Source organism: Panthera uncia (assembly GCF_023721935.1).
Source record: "Panthera uncia isolate 11264 chromosome E2 unlocalized genomic scaffold, Puncia_PCG_1.0 HiC_scaffold_20, whole genome shotgun sequence".
Taxonomy (NCBI): Eukaryota; Metazoa; Chordata; class Mammalia; order Carnivora; family Felidae; genus Panthera; species Panthera uncia.
In genome coordinates, this window is record NW_026057589.1 from 7,157,676 (window position 1) to 7,181,903 (window position 24,228).

Sequence of the window (24,228 nt, forward strand, 5' to 3'; positions counted from 1 at the left end):
AGAGTTTTTGTTTTGTTTTGTTTTTTGTTTTTTTTAAACGTTTATTTATTTTTGAGACAGAGAGAGACAGAACATGAACGGGGGAGGGTCAGAGAGAGAGGGAGACACAGAATGTGAAACAGGCTCCAGGCTCTGAGCAGTCAGCACAGAGCCCGATGCGGGGCTCGAACTCATGGACCGCGAGATCATGACCTGAGCCGAAGTCGGCCGCTTAACCAACTGAGCCACCCAGGCGCCCCTAAGCCAAGAGTTTTTAATCGAGTGCTTGTTAGGCAAGATCTCCATGATAGGTTTGAGTTCCCAAGCAGTGGCAGCTGTAGCCCACAAACCTGCTTGGCCTGCTGCTACCAAGTTTGGAATGGGAGACCCACAGATGATTGGGTCCCTCCCCTTTACTGAAAATGTCCAGTTAAGGCTGCTTGCCTCAGCTGCTCCCTTGACTGTTGTTTGGCAGAAGGCTGTTGTCCAGAGGCATCTCTATTATGAAGTGGCCGTCTCTGAGTTGGACATGTCCTTTCCCAACCTCAGTAACTTTCCCTACTTGGAAATCCTTGTTTTCTATCCCAGGATATCCTCTTTGACGCAAATACACACAAAGTGAAGAAGTTTGTCCTACACACCAATTACCCTGGGCATTATAATTTTAACATGTGAGTATACCTGTACCTGCCCCTCCAAAACTGAGCTTTGAACTAAAAATTCCCAGTAAAAGAGAGCTGTGGCTTTGAATGCTCACTAATTTGTACCTAAATTCTTAGTTTTATGGGAAGCAAACATTTCTTGAGTGTTTGTTCTGTTCCTGGTACAGTGTCCAATACCTTTTATCTCTCCATTTGTACCCATTTTACAAATAGGGAAATAGGTTCAGAGAGCTTGGTATCTTATCCAAGATGATAGGGTCTTTAGACCCCAGAGCCAGGGCTTTGGGGGACAGATTCATTATGTTTTTCCTGGGTTGCAGGGTTGAGATGCACAGGGGGTCAGGCCTCTCATGGGGCCCAGCCTTTACCTATCTGACTTCTCTCTCTAGTTATCATCGCTGTGAGTTCAAGATCCCACTAGCCATAAAGAAAGGTAAGTAGTGAATATCTTCAGAGTAAAGAAACTGTTTTGGAGAGTTAGTCTCTCATGATGAGAAGAGACCGTGATCCAAACAGAAATGCTAATGGTTGGGTTTATGGAGCCTTTGCCCTTAGCCTCAGCTCCTCTGGGTTGGGCTCTTTGTTCTGGGGCTGTATTGTTCTGGTCTGTAGTCTCCTGAAGGTTCTAAAGGTCTTTTCCTTTGACCATGGGATTGATGAGTGGGGATTGGTTGTCTCTGACGGGGAGTTTCCTATACATGATTATCCAGGTGCTTCCAGGTCAGTCTTGTGACTGCTGTCCATCTGCTGGTTCACTACCCTCTTCCATTCAAGAACTCTGAAATAGCCCATCTGCCTTCCCTCTGTACTCCAACCCCAATGCACAGGGTGGCCAGGTTTGGATTCCGCCTAGGGCTGGGGTCACAGGTGTGCTGGGCCAGCTACCAACCCACCCTATGTTTCTTTTCAGAAAATGCAGATGGTCAGACAGAAACATGCACAACCTACAGCAAGGTGAGCTCATATTTTCCCACCTGATGTAGCCCCAAAATGAAGTGGGTGTGAGCCCACCAGCAGTCTGGGGCCCACATCCTATGGGCCAGTCACTGGTCACAGGCATGGTTAGGTCTCTGCTAAGCTCTTGCCACCCCCATCCCTTTTGCAGTGGGACAGTATCCAAGAGCTCCTGGGCCACCCTGTGGAGAAGCCTGTTGTCCTACACAGGTGAGCGGGAGGCTGCTGTCTCTGATGACCCCATCCTGCTCCTCACAGCCCAGATGGGGTAGGGAAGCCTAGCAATGCCTATGGCTTAGAAATGACAGAAGTTGCTAGTGTTGCCACAGACATTATTTCCTGCCCCCACCCTGCACATTACAACAGGGCCAGCTATTCTGCATGTTTACCTGTACCAGAGAGGTTGCCCCCTGTGATAGCCCCCCTCCAGCTACCTCCAGATAGAGGGACCCTTTCACCCCTAGTTATTCAGAAAGTAAAGCACTTTTCATTGGCTTCCCTGGACTCTTTTTTCCCATCAGAGTTTCACAGGCTGCAGCCCACAGCTTTGTACTCAGTTGCCATGCTGCATGTGGCTCCTCCTTCCTAACTTCTTGCCACGCCACTCTAACTTCGTAATAACCTTCTGTGTACCACTAGACTGTGTAGGATTCAGAGCTTGAATAAGACCTGTCACCACCCTTGGGACCTCAAGGGCCTTTGTGGGAAACAGATAAAGCCATGAGAGACCAGTGGACAATAGCCCCCATCGCAAAAGGGACTGGATGCCCTGCCTGGCCTCGGCTTTTGTCTGCCCCTCTAATTCTGGCTTCCCTGGCCTCAGGTCCTCCTCCCCAAACAACACCAACCCATTTGGCTCCACATTCTGCTTTGGTCTTCAGCGGATGATCTTTGAGGTAAGCCCTGGGGGTTAAGGGGCTGGTGGCCATGCCAGGGATGGGCAAGTGATGGAGAAAGGTTTGGGAGGGCCTAACGGCTCTGCTGGGTGAGTTAATCCTTCCACAGTAACCCTGTCTGCTAAGAATCTGACCTACCCACATTCAACAGTAAGGGTTCAGAAACTATGTTGGGGAAATTTGGGATGATGGAGGCTAAAGCAGTGATCTGTATCCAACAAGGTGAGAGGTGATGGCTATCCCACATATTTGAGAATGTAAATACAGTAGGAGAGGAAACGCCAGGGGGCAAGTGGGGCTCACCACAAGAGTGTTGGGTAGCTTTGCATGCCATATGAAAGAATGTGCTATGGGTAAGTGTCTATAGAGGCCCCACTGGCTTGGGAGAGGAATGGGCTGTCCCTGTTTTCTCTTTTGGTTGCTACACCCAAATAACTTCAGTAGGCCCCAAGCAGTTCCAGAAGGACTGGATAAATAGGTATAGTGAAGTTGATGTATTCCATGAAGAGCAGGCAGTTTCTGGGCCAGAGATGAGCTCTAACATGAGTTGGGGGCGTTTAGGGATCAGCCCACCCCTGTGTGCAGGTGTTTTGTACATGGAACAATCCACTGTGCACAGGAGCTGCTTCAAATCCTTTCTCTGCAGTCACAGCTCCAGTACTAGCCTCACTGGTGGTTTTTATGGATGATTGCCTGCCCTGCCTACATCCCTTCTTCTCCTTCCCTTTGAGTCCTTGTCCTCTACTCACACCAGGTCATGCAGAATAACCATATTGCCTCAGTGACCCTGTATGGCCCCCCCAGGCCTGGTGCCCACCTGAGAACAGCGGAGCTCCCCTAAGGACATCACCGCCCATGCCCCTCTGCCCTGTGGAGATGTGCATCGCATCCTATTCAGCAGGCTTCCATGTGCCACCCTGTGGGTTTTCTTGGACACCCTACCAGTGTTGAAGGGCTGTTGTGATGTTCTGAGGTGGGGCTCAGACTGGGTGCTCTGCCATGGAGTGAGAGGCCCAGATATTCCTCTGTCTGTCCTCGGCTTGCTGGTGCCAACAGAGGACACCGACTGCAAAGAGAAGCACAAACTCTGAGCCTTGATACCTGGACCCAGGAGACCTCGACTAACACATAAGGAGGCAGGGTTCTTTCTCCTCTGCCCCACACACATTGGGAAAAGTTGGGACTCTTTCTGTGGCTGAGGTCACAGGCACCAAGGACGAGGATGAGGTCCTGCCTTTGGCCCATTGTTGCCACGTGACCCTTAAGGCAAGCAGGTAGCATGTCCATAGTACTTGGTTGCAACTTTTGCACTACATCTACTTTAGTTACTTGATGAGCTGGCTGTGGCCAACGTGGCCCACCTGCCCTTCCCTGTTCCTTCCTTGCACGCGCTCCCTACCAGGCCCAGTAGGCACGCCCAACTGGTTGAAACACAACTTTTTACCATCTAGGTATGTGCCCAGGCCTTGTTCCTACCCCTCTTGGAGCCAGCCTTCAAGGTCACCTGTGCCCCCACTCTTCCCCAACATGGCTGGCAGTCTGCATGTTTCCATCCTGTTTGCCTCTTTTATTTAATGCCAAAGTTTTAGCCAAAGACATCTTCCTCCTTTTGTTGTTTCAGCATTCTGTTCTGCACTGAGGGCTGGCTCTCTTGCCCCAACCCTGGGCAGTGTCCCCTGGCCAGGCCCATTCATGGTTCAAGGCCTCTGGGGGCTCAAGGAAAGCTGGGCTGCTCAGTCTTTACATGGGTCTTACTAAGGAAAGTAGCATATGTGCTTTAAAAATAATCCTTTTGAAAAGAATTGAGAAGAGAAATGTATAATTTTATCCCATTTTTAATATTTTGGTCTAGCAACTTGTGATACATAGATGACAATTTTGTGAGTTTTTCAAATGTGTGTACATATTTTTGTAAATATGACTCTTTTGTAATTAACTCATGTACAGCCTCATCCTGTAGAGTTTAACAATGAATGTGCAGGGGACCTGCCCCAGGCTCCTAAGTGGTTCCTGGGTTACAGCCAGGCTTGTGTGGCACTCCCATAACTTTGTGACTGACTGGTGTCTTCCTATTTGGACTGTGGCCTGGCCGGAGGACCCCCCTCCCCCCAGCCCACATTACATCCCACTGTTGGGGCAGCCAGGACTATTCCCATCCTCCTAGAATAGGGGAACCTTCCTCATGCCCTGCCCATACCCCTCCAATAAATGCCTATGCCCTCAGCAGCGGCTTACCACGTGCTGTTGCTGGGATGTTTGTACTAAAATAAACATGGGGTGTTGATTTTTGAGAAACTGGGTGGTTGAAGAATATGGGTACTTTTATGGTGGTAGCTTTATCTTAGGTTCTTTGGCTCCTCTGAGTGGGGCAGCATAGCCTCTAGTAGGAGACTGGCATTGTTGTATGGGTGAAAGTTCTGCAGTGGGGAGACTCTAGGTGGGACCATGCACTCAGCTGTCCCTGTGTGCCTCTGTCCCTGGTGTTCCAGCCAGACCAGGGCCCAGGAGGGGTTGGCTTCAGGATAGACCTCAGAAGATTTAAAGATCTGCCCAGGGCTGAAAATCTGATTTGGAGGCGCAGGTGGGAAGCCAAATGCCTGCCTGGAGGACCGAGGCCAGGCCCCCACACCTCCTCCAGCCTTGGAGAAAAAAAACAAAAAACTGCATCTGCAGCATTCTAGGGCCTCCAAACCAAGGACTAGGGTCAGATTACATGAGCCTCTTACCACCACCCATCCCAGCTCCCCAAAACCTATTTGGTAGTAGGAGGACCAAACATGTCCCTGTTTGGCAGAGCCTGGTGCTCTATGGCCTCAGCCCTGGCTGTCTCAAAGGACTACTTTTCGAATGGTTCCAGGCCAGCAGGAGCCAAGCACAATCTTAGTTCCTTGGGGCCCCGTAGAGGCCAATTCCTGGTGAAATGGGGCTAGAGTTTGAACTCTTCAGCCTCCGGGAGAGAATTACATACACGGCAATAATTATCCTGGGTCTGAATGAAGGGGATCTTGGGGCCATGAAGTTACCTAGGAGTCCCACCGGAAAGAGCCAGCAGCAGCAGGCCAAGGACGCGCACAGGCTGGGCCATGGGGCCCGTTCAGCAGGCGCCACATAAGCCAGATGTCGGCCGCCGAGAGCCCGTGCACTACAACTAGCTCTCGGTAAAAGCAGGGGTCAAAGGTGCGCAGGTGCGGCGCCGCTGAAGGACGAGGGATGCCAAAGGTGCGGAAAGCAGGGTGAGGTTCCGGTGTGAGCCGAAGGCGCTGTAGACACATGCCCAGAAAGACGTCGTCAATGGGGAAAAGCTCAACCTGTGCACAGGCGCCGGCCAGGCGACGCAGCGTAACCCCTGAAAGCACAAAGCCACCACCACCCGCGTAGGCCGGGTAGGCGGGCAAGCCATACACAGCCTCTGGGATGTAGTATTTGCTAGCCCGCGCGCGGATTGGCCGAGCCTGCACAATCACGTCACCCGCAAGCAGGTCCTGCGCCGGGTCCCGCGGCGCCAGGAACTCCAGCAGGTTTCCCACGTGCACAAACACATCTGCGTCGCCCTTAAAAACGAAGCGCACCTCGGGACAGTAGGCCGAGGCCCAGGCCAGAAAGTGGATCTCCTTGAGCGTTAGGTTGAAGAAAGTGTCGTCAAAAGCCCAGAGCAGGATGTCCGCGTATGCACGGCTTTCGGCACGCAGCAGGGCTGGCCAGTGGGTTCGCGTGCCCTCCCCTTCGGCGTCTGTCCTGTCAGTGCCCGTGCTCCTGGGCACGCCCAGCAAGAACACGCGGCGCACGAGCGCCCCCTGCACACGGCCCTCAGCACCCCATGTCTGGCGCACGGCCTGGCGCCGCTCGAAGTCCGCCGCCACTGACTTGACGGCGATGAGCAAGTCGGGTCCACCTTCAGGTGCGCCATCTCCTCGGCATTTGTACGGCTGATTAATGAGCAAGGGGAAGCGCCGCTGGTCCTTGGCGCGTAGGTAGCGGCCAAAGTCAAAGGGTCCCGTGGGTGTGGGCGGCTCCGGTGTGTCCCCTTCGTAGACCAGAGGGGCTGGGGCTGGGGCTGCGTCCGCGTCCGCGTCCCGTGCCTGGAAGACTCGGAGTCCCGGAGTAGGCGCTGCCTCTACCTTCCCTTGCGCTCGGGGTGCGTTGGTCGTCGGGGTCGCGCCCTCGCGCTGTGTGTAGAGCAGGAGGCCGAGGGCGGTGCCAAGGAGAAGCGTGATCGACGCGTCCCCGCGTAGGCGCAGCCTCCGCCTCATGTCCGCGTGGCTCACGCCCCCGCCCCCTGCGGAGAAACTCAGTCAGGGGCCCCTGCCGCGAAAGCCAGCGGCTGGTAGGGGCTCCCAGCCCCACTCTCCCCAGGGGGAGGGGGCTGAGGCCACAAGCCGAGGGTCTCCGCTACCAGCCATTCGTCCTCCGGCGTTTTCTTCTCCGGGCCGTGGCACCCCACCCCACCCCCACCAACACTGGGATGGGCACCCTGAAGGGGCTGGAAGTTCCTCCTAGTAGCCAATTCCCACCCCTCAACCCCGGCCCAGGACGGTTCCTCAAGGCCGGGAGCCTCGGAGCCTCGGCCCGATTCCCAACCCGCCCTTCCCGCGCTGTAGCCGAATCCCTTCCACCCCTCCCTACCCACCACGTCCTTGGGATCCCGACACTCACTCTCGTCCCTTGGGAGCGGCGCGGCCCCGGACGCCAGGGCTCCGGGGCTCAGCGCAGTGTCCCAAGGGCAGCCATGAACCGGGCCTGGGCCAAATGCAGCGTTGGCAGGAAGGGGGGGCCGGGGCCGCTGCCACGTGACCCTCCAGCTGTGCGCGCCGGGACATCTGGAGCTCAGCTCCGCCCTGGCGCCTCAGGGAGCGCTGTCTCCAAGTGGGGACTAATCTCTGAGAAGAATCCCCACAGGCAACTCTCTGGGAAGGTCTGAGAAGGTGGGTTCTAGTCTCGGTGTGGGCTCAAATGCCCCAAATCTGCCTTTCCGTGAGGGCAGGAAGAAACATTAGCCTTTCTGGTTAATCTCCACACCCCCACCTCTTCGGAGTGGGACAGGGTCTTGGCTGGCAGGAGCCTGGGGCAGGCGGGTCCCAAATCCCTGAGGCCCAGCGTCTTAGACATCTACTTGGCCACTGTCCCAGACTATCTTGGAAGAGCCTCTCCTCAGCTCACCAGCAGCCCTGGTTCTACCAGGCAGGACCTATAAATTATAAATGGCCCCGGACACGTGGCTGTCTCCCTACTCCTGGTTCTATGCTCCCCCACTCCCACCCTCCAGCGCGCACGCGCGCGCACACACACACACACACACACACACACCAAAGACAGGTCATTCAATTCTCACAACGTTGGTAGCAGCTTTCATTGCTCATGTCTAGGTGGGGACAGTGCCTTTCAGGGAGTTAAGTGACTTGCCCAGCATCATATAAGCAGAAAGTAAGAGCACTGCCCCAGGTCTTCTGGAACTCAGTCTGGAACTCTTCCCTCTGTCCTCCTTTGCCCCCTCTCTCCATCTATCCACTAGGACACAGGACAGGGGGTCAACCCCCTCTGCTTTAACTTCACAGCAAGCACTTAAGTCTGTTTCCCCAGAGGCACCTCTTGGGCCCCCTGGTCCCTAGTGCCCCAAATCAGCATAGCCTCCTGCAGGCCTGGGCCACTGCAGGCCAGATTGGACGGACAGGGATGGTTCAGCTAGGGGATTCCTGAAGCATGCCGTGAGCAAAGGGTTTGATCCGGGACCCAGGTGGACAGAGAGTTGTTCTGGAGATTGAGGGCCCCCATCTCAGCAGGCAACCCCACCCTCCATCCAGCTGACAAAAGCTGAAACCCTGAGGTCCTCCTTCACTCTCACTCCTCATCCAGTGTCATTAGGCCTGCTATCTTTCATCCTAAAGTGCTCCTAGTGTTCATCCCTTCCCTCCATCTCTGCTGCCACTGCCCTAGCCTAGACCCTCTCTCTCCTCCCCTCCCCTCTCTCCATCCTCCTCCCTCCCCATCTCCCTCCTCACCAGCCTCCCAACCTTAACTCCCCAAACCCTCTAAATGCTTCTCACTGGCCTCAGTATAAAATCCAAACTCTATAAAATGGCTCACCAGTCCCCAAGCTATCTGCCTCCCATACTCACCAACTGGTCTGGTCTCTCTACAAACCCACCCACCCCTAGATGCAGCCATTCCAAACTTCCTGTTCTTCTAACATTCCCCAAGACCTCACCTGAGGCTGGCTATGCCCAGAGTGTTGCCATTCTCTCAAACCCCCACCATCTCCCCTATTCACACTCCTATCTCTCCCCAGAAGCCTAACCCCTATTTTTCACATCAAAAAAACAGGTGATCTTTTATTACAGTTGCTTAATATCTGCAGTCTGACACTGAGTATGAACTGGGGGCAGGCAGTTTCATGTATCTTGTTCACCACAGTATTTACAGCACCAGGATGATAACTAGGACACAGCAAGTGCTTAATGAGCAGTTACCTGTTCAGTGAGTGAAGAGGTAAGGGCTGGCCAGAAGCCCTTCATTTGGGGTGGGCAGACTGCTGCAGCAGGTCACCCATGCACTCTGTCTCTGTCATAGTATCTGGAGCCAAATCCCCAGTGGCACCCCAGTAGGCATGGTGGGTGCTTGCCCAACTCTTGAAGAAGGCAATCAACACTGCCCAGCAGCTCCAACAGTTCGGCTAAGTGGGGTTATAAGTGTGGTCTCAGAGTCCCATGGATGGACAGAGCTCAGCAGTAGCAGCAGAAGGGACTCTAGGGTCATCCAAGTGCTCCAAACCTGGGCTGGACAACTGGCCGATCGTCCCTTTCTCTGGTACCCAGCCTAGGCCAGGCCGCCATCGGGATTCGCCAGGCCCAGCAAGTCCTCTGCCAGGCTGGTGAGCTCGTTCTCCTCTAGTGCCTCTACCAGGCGCTGCAGCGTGGCGCGGCGACCCTCGGCCTGCACGAAGCGCCGCAGCAGCTGGAAGGCCTGCTCATACAGCCCGTCGCGCTCGTACTCATAGGCCAGTGAGTCGAGCGCCGGGTCCCGCAGCGCACGACAGCCTCGCTGCAAGGAGCGCCCCACTTTGCGCCACTTGAGGCCTACTGAGCGCGCGAACGTCTGTTGGTCCTGCAGGCTCAGCGGCCGGTTCACTGCGGGGGGAGCGGGAAGCAGAATGAGCTCGGGAAGCCAGGAGCGGTACCCTCCATTCCCACCCAGGTACTACCCGGCCCAGACCTTGCTCCTCCCCAAACTCCATCTTCCCAGTGACCCTGCCTGCGCCTCTGAGCCCGCCTCACCTATGGGCTGACCCTGGAACAGAAAAGTCTGGCCAGATGGCGGCGGCGGCGGCGGCTTCTCGTCTGAGAGAGAGGCATCCAGGGACTGTGAGGGCACCGGAGCGACCTCCACGTCGCTACCCTGGCCCCCCGAGCCGCATGTCAGATTCCGGAGCGCATCCTCTAACTCAGAGAGCTCGTCGTCCCGGAGCCGGTCAGGCTAGGGAGGGCAGTGGGGGGTCGTCGGTAGGTGTGTTAGCTGCGGATCCCCGCCCCACCCCAACCTGGCCCTGGCCCTGGCCCTGGCCCAGCCGCACCTTCTGGGCGAAGATGCAACTCAAACAGCGCTCTTCATCCGTCAGCAAGGTATCCAGTCGCTCCACGCCAGCGCGCAGCTCCAGTTCCAACGGCACCGAATGCTGGGCGAGTGCTGCTGCCAAGCACCCTTGCAGCGCGGCGCGCAGCGCCCCCTCGCGGTAAGCTCGCAGGAAGCGGCTGCAGGGCTGGCGTCCGCAGAAACGCACCTGCACAATCAGCTGCGGTTCACTGCGGTGGATCTTGAGCATCTGCAGCACCTCCGGACTCCCAACACTCTCTGCGGAGGCGGACAGTCAGGCGACAGGCGGTCCCCATGCGGGGCCGTTCTCCAAGCGACCGTAGTGGGGTGAAGCCCGCGCAGACTCCCTCCCTGTTCCTAGCTCCCAGCTGGGAAACAAAACTGGCATGCACACAGCAACAACCCAAAATGAAAGCCAGAACCTATCACAGGGAGCACCGTAAGACGGAATGGGTGCCACCCCAGCCCCATCGTTGAAGCCTCAAATGAGGGTGGGCAAAAGGGACATAGGGAGAGGCTTTGCAGCACAGAGAGGGGCGTATGCCCAGGGCAGCCAAGCCTTCTGGGTGGGCACCCGTCAGGACAGTGGAGGGAGAGGTCTCAGGTCTTCAGGCTCCACCAACTGTGGCTCCCACTGCCCGGGAAGGAAGCGGATCCCCCAAACGGCTTCAGCTTCCTGTGGCCTCTGCCCCGAGAAGGGAAAGGGGGGCTCCCCCGAAAGGTAGGTACTAGGGAGGGGTCTTGGGCAAGGAGTGCTGCAGTGAGAGAGGAAAAGAAGAGAGAGATGGGCGATTAGTAGAAAGCAGAGAGCTGGCTGGTCTGGTGAGTAGAGGGCATCAAGCAGGTGGGGGGGCGTTAGTGCACATATAGGTAGATCATACACAGAGACGGGGACACATGTCTACACCCAAGGGCACACATGCATAAACAGAGAAGACAGACTTATGAAACCAAGCACCCCTCTCCCCTCCTCCCCACCCCATCATATCTTTTCCTTAACATGGTGGTTAAGCAAGGGGCCCACAGAGTTCAGGAGGTGGGGCCTCAGCCCCTGGCCCCGCCCACAAAGGCCCAAGTTCCCCTCCCTCTTCAAGTACCCCCCCCACCCACGCACCTGCCAGTGCAGTCCGCAGAGCCCTGTACACCGCCACCTTCTGCTGGGGGTGAGCGTAGGCATCGGACAGGACCACTTTATCCAGCGAGGACTCCACAAACAGGTATGCGCTGCCCACCCACTCCTCGAGCCCATTTGGCCCACTTGCCATCTTGCCTCCTGGAGACATAGACAGGCATCCAGATCACCCCAACCCAGCCCTGGAGACAAGTGTCCAGTCCTGCATGGCCCAGCTGTCCCCACCCAGCTGGCACACTTGTGAGGGGAAGTTTACCATCCCACAGGCAGCCCCTTGTGCTTCTGTCTCTGCACAGCCCAGCCCAGCTCAGCTCAGCCCAGACTTGGAGTGAGTACTGTCCATCCACTATCTTCTCAGAGAAAGCCCAGGGTCACAGTGGCAGAAAAAGAGAGATACTATACTGCAGTGGAGGCAGAGAAGTTCTGCTCCCCACCCCCCACCCCTCCCTCAGGCCAGGATGTCTCCCTTATGAAAGCTGATAGGAGACATCCTTATCCTGGGCAGTGTCCATGCCCCACAGCCAACCGAACCCATGTCCTGGTATGCCTTCAGCTTAAACTTGAGCCCCGAGTACCCCTTTGGGACCAGAGCCCCCCCCCCCCCAATAGGTTTTCTCACCTGCATTCCTACCATACCTCCTGGCTTCACTTCCAAGGATACCTGTTAGTGTTGACCTGTGCCCAGATTCCCTTCCCCAATCCTGGCTGAACTTTGGGGCCTTCCCTCTTCTACCCATGTGCCTGTTGGGGGCGCTAACCCCACTCCCTAGCTCCAGGTGTGAGCGAGAGAAATAGGCCTGGCCAATCTTCATATTCCACTCCTCTTCCTGAAATAATTAGTTCAGAGTTGGGTATAGGATTCAGGTGAATCATAATCAACCTGCAACCTTGGCTGTACCAATAAGAAAGAGACATTAGTTTCCCTTCCCACGGGGCTGAGCTGGAAGGAAGGATAAGGACTCCTTTGCCACTGCCTGGAAAGAGCCTGGCTGAGAATAAAACTGACACAGAAGGAGACAGAGCCAAGGGATGAAGAGATGCATGCCTAACCATACTATGCCCCTGGCTCTAGCTGCACCCTGAACTTCTCAGTTATGTGACCTAAATCATTCCTTTTTTGTTTTAAAGTCCTTGGAGCTGGGCTCTTGTCTTACACAACTCAAATTGTTCTATTACAGATTCCCTCCTTGTCCAGACAGAGCCAGGTCCCCTTGGTGCTAGTATCTCCTCCATCTATCTTCTGACCAAACCCTAGCCCTAGACCGGGGGGGGGGGGGGGGGGGGGAATTCCCATGAGGCAGCATGGTGCAGCATGATTCTTCCTCCCCACCTTCCCTGGGACAACATCTTACGCTTTTCCTAGAAACATTGGCTCAAGACCCCACCTCCTGCCTCACCAGTCACACTTCTTTATCTCTGATCATCTGTATTTATATACAGTGGGCTAGGAGGGGGTGCTGAGCCCCAGCTGTAAGCACCCAGGATGTCTTTGCTGTAGGCAGAACAGATGGGATGGCCCCAGCTGGCATCCATTTACATGAGGAACAGGGAGCCTCAGCAGTGTGTGTGTGTGGAGGGGGTGGGGGGGTGTGCCAGAGGGTCCCTTGGACTTTGTTGGTTAGGGAGTAGGAATCCTGACCTCAAAACAGAGGTTGCATTTCAGATCTGCCCCCAGATCGTAACCCGAGAGCCACAGCTGGGACAGTAACTAGCCAGGCAGGGACCCTCCAACATCACCCAGACCTGATGATGGTCCGTCCCACCCTCAGTATGAGCACAGGGGACATGCCTTTTGAGCCTCCCTCCCCCATAACCTTTTGGTAGAAAACATATTAATACTTGTGTATTTATCCAAAGCAATAGTCTGGAAATTAACAGGAAGCTAGCTAGCAGTATTTACCTCTGCAGGGGGTGGAGAAGGAGATTGGGGGGGCGGGTATTTTCATTGTATTTAGCAACATTCTAATTTATGTAAAATAGACATATTTGCTTTGTATTAAAAAGCAACATAAATTGGAAGGAAAAAAACAACAACAACAACAACAACAACGGGGTAAGACTCTATAGGTGATAAGTGGGACCAAGAGCAGTACAAGACAAGTGACAAAAAAGTGAGGAGCCCAGGGGGAGTGGCCCAGAGGGCAGGGAACCTGCCCTGAAACGTTTCTTCTTCCATGTCTTCTTAGCCCCCTGACTTGAGGGTGCTGACCTCATGAATGTGGAAGTTGCAGTGGTGGGGGGCTGGGACCGGGCCAGAGTCTGCCCATCAGGACTGTCAGGGCGGGCAGGCCCTGGAAACCTGAAGGAAGCGGGGGGGGGGGGGGGGGATGTTCTATCACACTCACTAGTGGACAAATGGGAGAATTCAAACAGGTTGGGCTGGAGGTCTGGAGGGTCAGATAATAGGATTGAGACGAGGACGGGGACCCTTGGCTCGAGTTATCCACTGAGGAACCTCTTCCTGCGTGTCGTTCTACAGAAGCCCCTCCTCGGGAATCCCCGCGCGCGTCATCCACCCGCAGTCCGCCTCTCTGAGGGCGGGGCCGGGTTGGGTCAAGAAGACTCTTCACTGAGCTGAGACTGAGAGGGACACGCGGGTACCAACTAAAGAAAATAGGCCCCTACTACCAGAGGCCAACCAGGCACAGGGTTCCATTAATATAGCCTAACTGTCCTGGGGCAGCTCCACCTCCGGTTGGGTGGACAGCAAAGGCCCGCGGCCAGAGCCTCTCAAGAACTGCATCCATCCTGGCGCGTCCCCCTACTCAGCTGCCCCTCTGCCCAGCCTCCAGTTGCGCCCACCCTCGTGCTGCGGTTTCGCAAGTGCAATTGGCTAGGGCGGGAACAGGTCTCTGCTCACAGACAAAGTCAGAACGAGCCCCGCCCCGCCTTCCCACCAGTAGGAACTTGACCACCCGCCCCCCCGCCGCCACCGAAAGACCCTAGCTGGGATGAGGAACGCTAGTGCCAACGTCCGTACGCTCTCTTTCGCCTGCCAAGGAAACACCCCAATAGGCCACCGCCACCAGCTGGCCCGGGCAGCAGCGGGTGACAACCGCGCTGCACCCACGCTCCTGAGCCGGGATCCGCCTCTGTTCCTGCCGGCACCCGGGAAAGCCCACCCATCCTCTGCACTAACCTGGCGGCCTGGGCCCAGCCCGGATTCCCACGCCCGCCCTGCTCCACTGGACTAGGCTGCTTCCGGGTGTGCGCGGAGCGCAGGGGCGGCGCCCCAGCCGGAGCAGCCCCGTCAGCCCGGGCGTCCCGCCCTCCGTGCTCCCTGTGACTCCTTCCCTCCCACTGTCCTCAGGCGCCAGTCCACAGCCTCTGGGCAAAGCCCCCTTGGTCCGTTGAGCAGGTAAGACACTGGCGCCCAGGGTTAGACGGCGGGAAGAACTGCCCACAGCAAGAGACTTTGGGCACTTGCGGCATTTACGCGCCCAGGGGACCCCAAGGGAGAGCGCTGCCTCGCTTTCTCAGGCAGGAAACAGATCAACAAAGAGGCACCCCCTGGGCACCATAATTTTCTAGTGCCGCCTGGAGGCTTGAGCTCGATGATCTCTGACCTCTCCTACTCCTTGACACTCAGAACGGGGTGCCGGTGGGTCCAAGTTCAAGCCTGGCCGAGGGTGTCTGAAGCCCTAAGGATAACGAGGCGCAAATTGCAGCAGGGACAGTTAACCTGGAGAATATGGGATAACAGAAAACTAGCAAGTGGTGTGAAACGTGTAGGAAAACCTTCAAGCACTCTAAAATAAATTGTCAACTTCGAAGAGGATGCACACTTTCCAACAAAGGCCGCGCTCTGGGATGGGTCTGCGAAATTCCTGCTGAACCTAAATCGCCCAACCTGAGCCTGTACTGCTCCGGGATCAGGATTGAAACTTGAACCCAGGGCCCCTCAGGTCTCAAAGCCCGAAGCTTTTCTCCGCCCCTCCGGCCTTTCTCAGGAAGCACCCGGGACTTTTCCCCAGGGTGGGGGGAGAAAAAGGAAGGAGCCTTCCCTCAGAGCCGGTTCAGCAGTGCCCCACCCGCGCCCCCGCTTCCTGATTGGCTGGTGGTCCCTGCCAATTAAAAGTATTCTCCAATGCTTTCGCCCTATTAACCCTATCGTCACTCTCTAGTGACTGGCAAGGCTAGGACGTGGTTTCTCAATTGGGACTGGTGGAGTCAACTGGCACTTCTTAAAATTCAGATTCCTGGGTCCTACTCTTTCCAGAGAGCCTGATTTAGTATGTGGGCAGTGGGATCTGTATTGTGAACAAGTGTGCGGGTGATTCTACGGCCCCTACCATCTGAGAAGCCCTCATTTCAAGGGCCCTTGAGGCGAGTCTTGGGCCCAGTCCTTCCCTGGAACTTAGAGTTCAGGGAAGGAAGCAGTTCTGGAAGATGTCTGGGAGACTAGTCTGGGTGGTCCGGGTGGGGAGTGTGTGTATGGGGAGGCAGTTAGAGGCGAGAGGAGCTCTTTGAGCTGGGGAGGGGGTGGGCAGGGAGGGAAGGACGATTTGTCCCAGGTCATGTACAGTGCAGCCCTCCACCTTCCCCAGGGTAAACCTTAGTAACTAGGAGAAAGACCCGATAGCATTTTCCAAATCTACGTGTTCGGCTTTATCAACTTCGCACATAGGTCGTAGCTGTATTTCTTCTGGTATAGCATAAAATGCAGATTTGTTCAACAAGTGAGGATGTAGTGTGAAAGAATCTTTAAGCATCCAGGGCCAACCTCATGGTTCTGAGGCCTGTTCAGTGAGAGGCACAGGGTCTCATGCTTAGTTTAACACCTTGGTCAAATGCTCTGCTGTCACTGTCTTGAGATTATTAATAATATTTTCAGCAAAGAGTCCTGTATTTTCATTTTGCACTGGGTTCTGCAAATTATGTAGCAATTCCTGGGCCACAAGCATTTCTACACATAGGTTCTGGTGGTCCCCTCAACATTTTGGCTTTCTTGAGCCCAGAGACGCCCTTCTCTCCAGGCAAGAACCGCTGTTAGCACGGAGCTCCCACCCCGCCCACGGTCATGACAGAGCCTGGAGAGCAACTGCCAGAGGAGGTGCTGGCGCTTATCTTTCGCCACCTGCCCCTGCGGGACCGTGCCACTGCCTCCAGGGTCTGCAGAGCCTGGGCTGCTGCTGCTACCTGCAGCGCGGTGTGGCACGACACGATCATCAGGTGAGCGGGCCCCTCCCTCTCCCTCCTCCGCGCCGCCCTCCTGCCTTCTCCCTTTCTCCATGGAGTTGGGGGTTAGGGATATTAAAAAGCACAATCGTTACTAACATTTATTGGCCACCTATTATGTACTAACTGGTGTTCTAAGTGCCTTATGTATATTAATTTATTTAATCCCCACGAAAACCTTATGTGGTAGATAGGTAGTATTATTATGTCCATTGCACAGATAAGAAATTGAGGCAGAGATTTAATCACTTTCTACAGGTCACTCAGGTAAGGAGTAGCTGAGTCAGAATGGGAACCTGACAGTTCAGAAGCCATGCCAGGCCTCTGTAGAGACCTCGGAGAAAGCTCAGTTTCTAAAATATCATTGGCTTTCGCTGCCAGAGTTTCAACTAGTGACAGGCGTATCGCATCTTAAGTCTTCTAAAGGGATAGGGTGGGAGGTCCCCCTAGAATCAGCGTCTACTTTGGGGCAACCAGGAATGATCAGGACTGGGAGGTGTATTGTAGGGGGCAGGGTGGGGACAGTAGGGTGAGGGACAGGCATTGGCCTCGAGAGGAGGCCACCGTTCTAACCACAAGTTACGACTGTAACCGTTCTAACCACAAGTTACGACTGTGAGCGAGAAGGTACGCTGCTACCATATCTGTCCGCCTGCCTGGACCACGTTCACAATCTACGGCTGGAATTTGAGCCGTCGAGGGAGCCGAGCCGCAGGGCGGCCACTGAGTTGCTGACGGCACTGGCGGGTCGTACCCCAGGGCTTCGAAGCCTGCTCCTGAATTGCCACGGAGAAAAGCCCCTCTTCGACGCAGGCCGCGACATCCTGGACGCCGTGCACGCCATCTGTCGGGCCTCCTGCGCGCTGCGTCACCTCGACCTTCGGCGCTTGCCTTTCACACTGGACGACGCACTGGTGCTGCAGGCGTCACGCGGCTGTCCCGAGCTCCGAAGCCTTTTCCTAAACAACTGTACGCTGGTGGGCAGCGTGAGGCCAGACTCCGTGCTAGAGCTACTGAAGGCCTGCCCGCGTCTGCGCGCCCTTGGGCTGCACCTGGCCAGCCTGTCGGGCACCGCCCTCCAGGTGTTAGCGGCTCCAGACCGCGCGCCTTTCGCTCACTTGGCCCTACGGTGCGCGTGCCCCGAGGACGCACGCGCGCCCCCCTTGCCCGAGGAAGCCTGGGCCGCAGTGCGCCGCCGCCACCCAAGACTGGTCGTGGAGCTGGAGCTGGAGCCAGCGCTGCCTGACGAGAGCGTGACGCGGGTCCTGCAGCCTGCCGTGCCAGTGGCTGCGCTGCGCCTCAGTCTCTCTGGGGACACCGTAGGTCCTGTGCGCTTTGCTGCGCGCCACTATGCCTCAACCTTGCGCGCGCTGGAGGTGCGCGCCGCTGCCTCAGCGGAGTTGGACGCCGCGCTGGAGTTGCTGGCTGTGCGCTGCTCGGACCTGCGCGAAGTACACTGCTTCTGCGTCGTGCGACCCTCCGTGCTGCACGCCTTCCGCGCGCACTGTCCGCGCCTGCGCAGCTACACGCTCAAACTAACCCGGGAGCCACATCCCTGGCTGCCCACTCCTGTGGCGTGATGGCGTAGCCGCCTCCCCAGCAGATATGTGGCCACTGAGATGCTGGATGCATTTGCCTAGGCGTGCACCTACTACTAGCCCGCTCCTTCAGGACTCTGTTGCCTCGGGACCAGCCCCTGCGTCCTGAGTCCACTGGGTGTATTTCCGTAGTGGGATCACCCTCCTTCAACCCCACTTCCCTATGGAAGCTACGCTAGCTCCGCGTCCCTGGCATGGGGAGCGGGGCGGTGGGGAGACAGGACACAGGCTCAGGCGGCGCCTCTGGGGAGAGTGTGAAATAAAAAAAAATCCTGCAGCAACACTGCGTCCTGTGCAAAGGCGGCGCTGGCTCTTAACAGGGAGAGCAGGGAACCCGCAGAGGCCAGAGGACCCCACCAGGTAGGCGTAGGAGAGATCATTTGTACTGATAAGCTACGGCTGCGGCTGCGGCGGTCAGGGACCGGGCACTCCGCATCCTTGGAAAGACCATGTCTCAGAGTTCTTCGGGAGGGTGCCAGCTTCTCCTCTCCGCATCCCAACCCCTTCACTTCTATCTGCCCTCTCTATCCAGGCCATGGCCATCACCTTCTAGACTTTTTCAGCCCACACCAGGCCGCGCATGGGCGATTTCTCCCTAAGAACAAAGGGTGACACTCGAACCCAGGTCTCCGTCCCCACCGCACACTCCACTCACATCGGATCCCAGCCTTCCCTTTCTGTCCGCTGTTGCTGCGGCCGCGGCCTGAGCCCCGCCCCGTGGGTTCGCACGTGGCCCCCGCCTGACCCGGCGCCCGGAGGCGGAGTAGGGAGGGGCGGGCGGCAAACGCAGCACTTTCCGCGGCTTTGACAAGCCCGCGGCGCCCGGCCTCGAGCGCTTAGCCGGGCCGAGACTGCGCCATGCAGGAAGCGCCAGCAGCGCTGCCCACGGAGCCGGGCCCCAGCCCCGTGCCTGCCTTCCTCGGCAAGCTGTGGGCGCTGGTGGGTGACCCGGGGACCGACCATCTGATCCGCTGGAGCCCGGTGAGGGCTGGGGCCCCTTGATTTCCCCAGTGGTCCCCGGGATCCTTCCACGTCAGTGAACATCAACGGCCACCCAACCCCCGCCTGGGATAGGGCTGTGGGTCCCCCGATTCAGCTGTCCTGGGTAGTTTACCTTGGAGGGGGTGTGCGAGATGGAGGTGAGGCTACTTCCTACAGACCGAGGAAAGGGTAGGTAGGAGCCTTCTGGAGACCTAGAGCCTGAGGGATCTTTGAGGTCAGTTAGTTCCCACCCCACCCCAGCAGACAGATCGGAAAACAGAGACCAGAAGAGGGAGGGAAGGGCTGGGGCTGGTTCTAGCTCAAAGTAACATCTTGGGTCTGGGACCCGTCCAGGGCTGGAACCCAAAAACCCTGGCCTTTGCTCCTCCTTTCCGAGAACCCAGTAGAGATTTTTGGGTTGGGCTAGGGTAAGAATACACTGTGGTGGCCCCAGGCTAGGCCTCATAGCTGGTGCAGTTCTGGCCTCGTCCCATGTCTCCAGGAGTGGCCGGTCCCCAGCGGAGTGAGAGTGTGTGTGTGTGTGTGTGTGTGTGTGTGTGTGTGCGCGCGCGCGCGCGCGCGCGCGCGCCAGAGCGCGGGCCTGGCCGTGGGCGGGCACGCCTCACTGTGTCGTCCCGTCTCCGCCCGCACGGTGGGTGGGCGGGAGGCGTTCTTGGCAGAGCGGGACCAGTTTCCTCGTAAGCGACCAGAGCCGCTTCGCCAAGGAAGTGCTGCCCCAATACTTCAAACACAGCAACATGGCGAGCTTTGTGCGGCAACTCAACATGTGTGAGTCCTTAGGGCAAGACGGGAATTGGGTGTGAGTGACTTGGTGCGCGGGGATGGGGCAGTTCACTCCCCCACGCCCCACTCCCTAGACGGTTTTCGGAAGGTGGTGAGCATCGAACAGGGCGGCCTGCTGAGGCCAGAGCGCGACCACGTCGAATTCCAGCACCCGAGCTTCGTACGCGGCCGAGAGCAACTACTGGAACGCGTGCGGCGCAAGGTGGGTACGGCATGCAGGAACCAGCACCCCCAATAGAGGTGTTGAGACGGCTGGCCGTGTTCTAGATGACTCTGATCCGATGGTGCTTCCCACCTACAGGTGCCTGCGCTGCGCAGCGACGACGGCCGCTGGCGCCCCGAGGACTTGGGCCGGCTGCTGGGCGAGGTGCAGGCTTTGCGGGGAGTGCAGGAGAGCACCGAGGCGCGGCTGCGGGAGCTCAGGCAGTGCGGGGGGGAGGGGGCATAGGAGGGGGGAAGGGGGGAAGGGGAGTCTGGACGAGAGAACACTAGCTACCAGGCTGTTCTTCTGCACAGCTCCTTCCTCTCTCGTGTCTTGGTGCCTCCATCCAGACAAATGGGCTGAACTGTGGAACTCTATTCTCTATGGATGGACGATCGTCTGAGTGGTCGTGGGTTCAGGCCTGCCATTCTGTGGGGGGTGGTGACTGGGCGGACTCTCAGGTGCCTCAGCACCCCTCCTCCACGCCTTCCCGCAGGCAGAACGAGATCTTATGGAGGGAGGTGGTGACTTTACGGCAGAGCCATGGTCAGCAGCACCGGGTCATTGGCAAGGTGTTCTTCTCCCCCTACCCCACTTCTCTCTTCCACTCCTGAACACACCCACCTCCTCTGCCGGGCTGGCGAATCCACCTGGAAGTGCCTTGGGTTGGGGCAAGGTCCGAAGTATGAATTAACCCTTTGCTTCCTCTTTAGCTGATCCAGTGCCTCTTCGGGCCACTTCAGACAGGGCCCAGCAACGCAGGAGCTAAGAGAAAGCTGTGAGTGAGAAAGTCTGGGATGACGCCCCCCTTCCACACTCACTTCCAGGAGCCTCTCTGTCAGAGGACCCATGCCTGAACTCCATCTCCTCCAGTAGACCCCTCACTGGGAATCCTCATTCTTCTTCCCTGCAATACCGTTTTTCTTCACTCCATGGCAATGTCCCCAAGGGCCCACCTCCAGGGCTTTCCCCCTTTCTCCCCAACTCTACCACCAAGTACCCCCATTCCCAGATCCCTATGTTCCAGGACCTTCTCCCCCAATTCCACCACCCCCAGCAATCCCTTCCCCCTCACTCCAAAGCATCCCAACAGCAGAGGGTCTGGGGCTGAAACCATGCTCCCTCCCTCCCCTCTCCACCCCCAAAGGGCCCCCATCTCTGGGTGGAGCCCCTTCGGCCTCCAGCATGTGACTGATGCCCTGGCAACAGGCCTCAGCTCTGCTGACTTGGCTGCTGGGGCCTGAGGGAGGGAGGTGCAGGCTGAGAGGCATGGGGGATGAACCTGCCCCGCCCCCCTGCACAGGTCCCTGATGCTGGATGAGGGGAGCTCATGCCCAACAGCAGCCAAATTCAGTGCCTGCCCCCTACCTGGTGCCCTCCTTCAGGATCCCTACTTTATCCAGTCGGTAGGTGGTAGGTTTTTGCTCCTCCTCCCTTCCCTAGGGCATAGCTGGGATTATGGAGAGCCTATTCTTTTCCTCCATTCCCAAAAAGGAAGAGAAGGTGGAGTCCAGCTTCTCCTCTCCATGGCCCAAGACCCAGGTTCCCCAGCATGGACTGAGCCTATCCCCTCAAACCTTACTCCGTAGACCTGGTCCATGTGGGTACTGGTTGGGTTCTGACTCTTCCTGTGACTTGAAGGACTGGGCCTAGCTGTCTTCTTACAGCCCCTCCCAGAGACCACCTTGGGCCTCACCAGCTCTCACAGGGCCAGGGGCCCTATCATTTCTGACATCCATGAAGACTCTCCATCCCCTGATGGGACCAGGCTTTCTCCTTCCAGTGGTGGCAGGAGGTAAGACAGACAGGGCTGCCCACTGGGGAGCCTGTGGGGGATGACCCGGCAGCCCAGATGGCTATGGGGGAATGGAGGGAAGTCAGTGCAAGGGTCTGGTTGAAGCTTTTCTCTGGTGCAGGGAGAAGGGCCTGGCACTGCTCAAAGAAGAGCCGGCCAGTCCAGGGGGGGAAGGCGAGGCCGGGCTGGCTCTGGCCCCAAACGAGTGTGACTTCTGCGTGACAGCACCCCCACCGCTGCCTGTGGCTGTGGTGCAGGCCATCCTGGAAGGGAAAGGGAGCTTCAGCCCTGACGGGCCCAGGAATGCCCAACAGCCTGAACCAAGAGGTCTCAGGGAGGTACCTGACAGGTGAGCAAAAGAGTCCATTCTTGACTGTGAGCCCTGTGGGCTACTTTTCCAGACAGACCACCACTAACTAACTTCCCAGCCCTGTCTGCTCCTTGGTGGCTGAGGGGGAGGTCTGGCACTATGATCTGAACTAATTTCCCAGAGTTGCTCTAAAGAGTACCTGCATCACAGTTCCCTGAAAAATAGAAATTCCCATCAGGTCAATCAGCATATCTATGGTAGGGTTCAGGAACCCAGGAACACTTATTGTGAAGGAATTCATTGGGGTGAATGGAAACATTGTAAAGTACACAATAGCTTAAGAACCATTGATGTTGACAACTGCAAAGAGAGGGTATATATCCCAAGACCCTACCTCCATAACCCAAACCTCAGGTCAAAGGTAGGAGGCAGAGGCACTCTTTAAGTATACTCTAGGTGGGGAGTCCTCTCCTACCATTTTGTAGATGTCAGATTTTGATCCTGATGTATCCAGAATCCTTGGGAATCTAATGGGGGTGAACACTGCAGGCCGACAGCAGTTCTCTGTGCACAGGGGAACTCTGGGCCTGGACAGGGGGATGCGGAGCCCAGAGAATCTTCTGCCTCCCATGCTGCTTCGGGCCCCCCCTGAAAGTGTGGAGCCTGCGGGGCCCCTGGATGTGAGTACACCTTCAGCAGGGCAGGGGCATGGGGCTTGGTGGGGTTTGTGTAGTCGGGAAGGCACCACTGACCCAGAGCTTCCCCCAGGTGCTAGGCCCCAGCCACCAAGGGCGAGAGTGGACCCTGATGGACTTGGACATGGAGCTGTCCCTGGTAAGGTGAAGGTGGGGAGGGCAGGGGTTAGGGTTGCTGAGCCAAGCCCTTAGCCAGTGCCCCAGAGCTCCCCTTCTCAGTTCTCTTGGTTGGCCAGCTGCTTCCTGGGGTTTTCCTATGCAGATGCAGCCATTGGTTCCAGAGAGGAGTGAGAATGAGCTGGCAGTCAAGGGGTTAAATTCTCCAGGGCCAGGTAACAGTTGTGGTGACTCAGGACTAGGGGGGAGGCCCTAACTGGTCTGAGCTACCAGGATTGGGTAGGCTGGGCAGTTTGTGTTTTGGAGGGAAATCCCCAGAGTTCTGGCAGCCCTCTGAGAGCCACCCACCCTCTTGCTGTTGGGTGAAAGCAGGGAGGTTAAGAATGGATGTTTCATCCTAACTGACCAGAGGTAGGGCAGGCAAGGCTCCCCTTCCTCAAAGATAGAAGGAAGAGCTGTTTCTCCCTGCTGAGCACAGTCCAATTCTCCTAGGGAAGGACTCCACACTTGGGGCACCACTCCTGCTGGATGTCCAAGCGGCTTTGGGAAGCCCAGCTCTCGGCCTTCCTGGAGCTTTAACGATTTACAGCGCCCCTGAGAGCCGAGCCTCCTACCTGGGCCCAGGGGCCAATCCCTCCCCCTGAAACCCGCTCTGCTCTGAAGTCAGCCCTTCTCAGCTTCCTCGTGCCCCCCTAGAAGAGGCTGATTGAAGACCCTGTTACTTCTCCATTACTGAACCCTGCACATAAACTGCATTTTTTTTTCTGTGTTTCTGGTCTCTTTTCTCTACCGACCAGGGAGCATAGAACTCACGGTGGGGGTGGGGGGGGGACTTTGCATTTACAGAAATTTCCAGCTCCTAAGGCTTTAATAGTGGAACCCCTGGAGAGTGGAGGTTAGCTCCACTCCCTGCTTAGCTCCCATCCTCTGGCCTCATCCAGGGCTAGCATGTGGCCACTGCAACCTCCAGAACTCAGGGGCTTTTGGGGTCACATCCAGCCTTCTAATGCATCTGCTCTGTGATCGTGGGTAAGCTGGTCCCCTTCTCTGAGCCTTATCTGCGACAAGCAGAGAGAATTCAAGAAGATGGATGTAAAACATCTGGTAATTGCCAGGCCAAGAGGCTGGGCGCTGGATATTTGGGGCTGCAGGCCGAACCACCCGCTCGCTGACTCAGCCGATGCACCCTGGGTGGAGAGGGAAAACGGACTACGTGTGTGAGCCCAGGCGGTGCTCGGCCTCTGCGGCCTGCTTCCCGGTGTCCTAAGAAGAACGCCCCCCTCTTCTCCACCCCTTCCCAGTTCCCGGCAGCCCTGGCCGCCCCGCCCCCTCAGCAGCTGC

General features: G+C 56.9%; 5 protein-coding genes across 10 annotated transcripts in view; 3 read left to right on the forward strand and 2 right to left on the reverse strand.

Moving 5' to 3' along the window:
* Nucleotides 1–4,762, forward strand: part of PHAF1 (phagosome assembly factor 1) — a 31,212-nt gene extending 26,450 nt beyond the window's left edge. For 2 of the 3 annotated variants that reach the window (XM_049622871.1, XM_049622872.1), the window contains 6 exons: nt 568–650; nt 1,031–1,074; nt 1,552–1,595; nt 1,747–1,805; nt 2,419–2,491; nt 3,246–4,762. In XM_049622871.1, coding sequence (XP_049478828.1) covers nt 568–650; nt 1,031–1,074; nt 1,552–1,595; nt 1,747–1,805; nt 2,419–2,491; nt 3,246–3,332 — 390 coding nt within the window. In that variant the 3' untranslated portion in view covers nt 3,333–4,762. The remainder of the gene's footprint in view (nt 1–567; nt 651–1,030; nt 1,075–1,551; nt 1,596–1,746; nt 1,806–2,418; nt 2,492–3,245) is intronic. The other variant, XM_049622873.1, reaches the window with a different exon arrangement.
* Nucleotides 4,311–8,711, reverse strand: B3GNT9 (UDP-GlcNAc:betaGal beta-1,3-N-acetylglucosaminyltransferase 9). The gene is made up of 2 exons (XM_049622869.1): nt 7,145–8,711; nt 4,311–6,767 (listed from the first exon to the last, which is right to left on the reverse strand). Exon 2 carries the CDS (start codon nt 6,739–6,741, stop codon nt 5,515–5,517), a length of 1,227 nt encoding a protein of 408 aa, XP_049478826.1. The 5' UTR covers nt 6,742–6,767; nt 7,145–8,711; the 3' UTR covers nt 4,311–5,514.
* A 93-nt stretch (nt 8,712–8,804) lies between these two features.
* Nucleotides 8,805–14,431, reverse strand: TRADD (TNFRSF1A associated via death domain). The gene is made up of 5 exons (XM_049622877.1): nt 14,347–14,431; nt 11,190–11,348; nt 10,056–10,333; nt 9,760–9,958; nt 8,805–9,612 (listed from the first exon to the last, which is right to left on the reverse strand). Exons 2-5 carry the CDS (start codon nt 11,338–11,340, stop codon nt 9,302–9,304), a joined length of 939 nt encoding a protein of 312 aa, XP_049478834.1. The 5' UTR covers nt 11,341–11,348; nt 14,347–14,431; the 3' UTR covers nt 8,805–9,301.
* Nucleotides 10,265–17,970, forward strand: FBXL8 (F-box and leucine rich repeat protein 8). 2 transcript variants are annotated; one of them, XM_049622875.1, is made up of 3 exons: nt 10,265–10,796; nt 16,184–16,379; nt 16,993–17,970. In XM_049622875.1, the coding sequence occupies exons 2-3, from the start codon at nt 16,228–16,230 to the stop codon at nt 17,963–17,965; spliced, it is 1,125 nt and encodes a 374-aa protein (XP_049478832.1). In that variant the 5' UTR covers nt 10,265–10,796; nt 16,184–16,227; the 3' UTR covers nt 17,966–17,970. The 2 variants fall into 2 exon arrangements, with proteins under 2 accessions (XP_049478832.1, XP_049478831.1); XM_049622874.1 differs by lacking the exon at nt 10,265–10,796 and adding an exon at nt 14,470–14,565.
* Nucleotides 17,971–18,746: 776 nt separating this feature from the next.
* Nucleotides 18,747–23,652, forward strand: HSF4 (heat shock transcription factor 4). Of its 3 annotated transcripts, none has more exons than XM_049622864.1 (13): nt 18,747–18,964; nt 19,645–19,753; nt 19,843–19,970; nt 20,070–20,194; nt 20,467–20,542; nt 20,684–20,748; nt 21,274–21,376; nt 21,624–21,765; nt 21,991–22,114; nt 22,650–22,755; nt 22,844–22,909; nt 23,033–23,102; nt 23,380–23,652. In XM_049622864.1, the coding sequence occupies exons 1-13, from the start codon at nt 18,842–18,844 to the stop codon at nt 23,529–23,531; spliced, it is 1,389 nt and encodes a 462-aa protein (XP_049478821.1). In that variant the 5' UTR covers nt 18,747–18,841; the 3' UTR covers nt 23,532–23,652. The 3 variants fall into 3 exon arrangements, with proteins under 3 accessions (XP_049478821.1, XP_049478819.1, XP_049478820.1); XM_049622862.1 differs by having other exon boundaries at nt 21,638–21,765; nt 21,887–22,114; XM_049622863.1 differs by lacking the exon at nt 23,033–23,102 and having other exon boundaries at nt 18,769–18,964; nt 21,638–21,765; nt 21,887–22,114.
* The last annotated feature ends 576 nt before the right edge of the window (nt 23,653–24,228 follow it).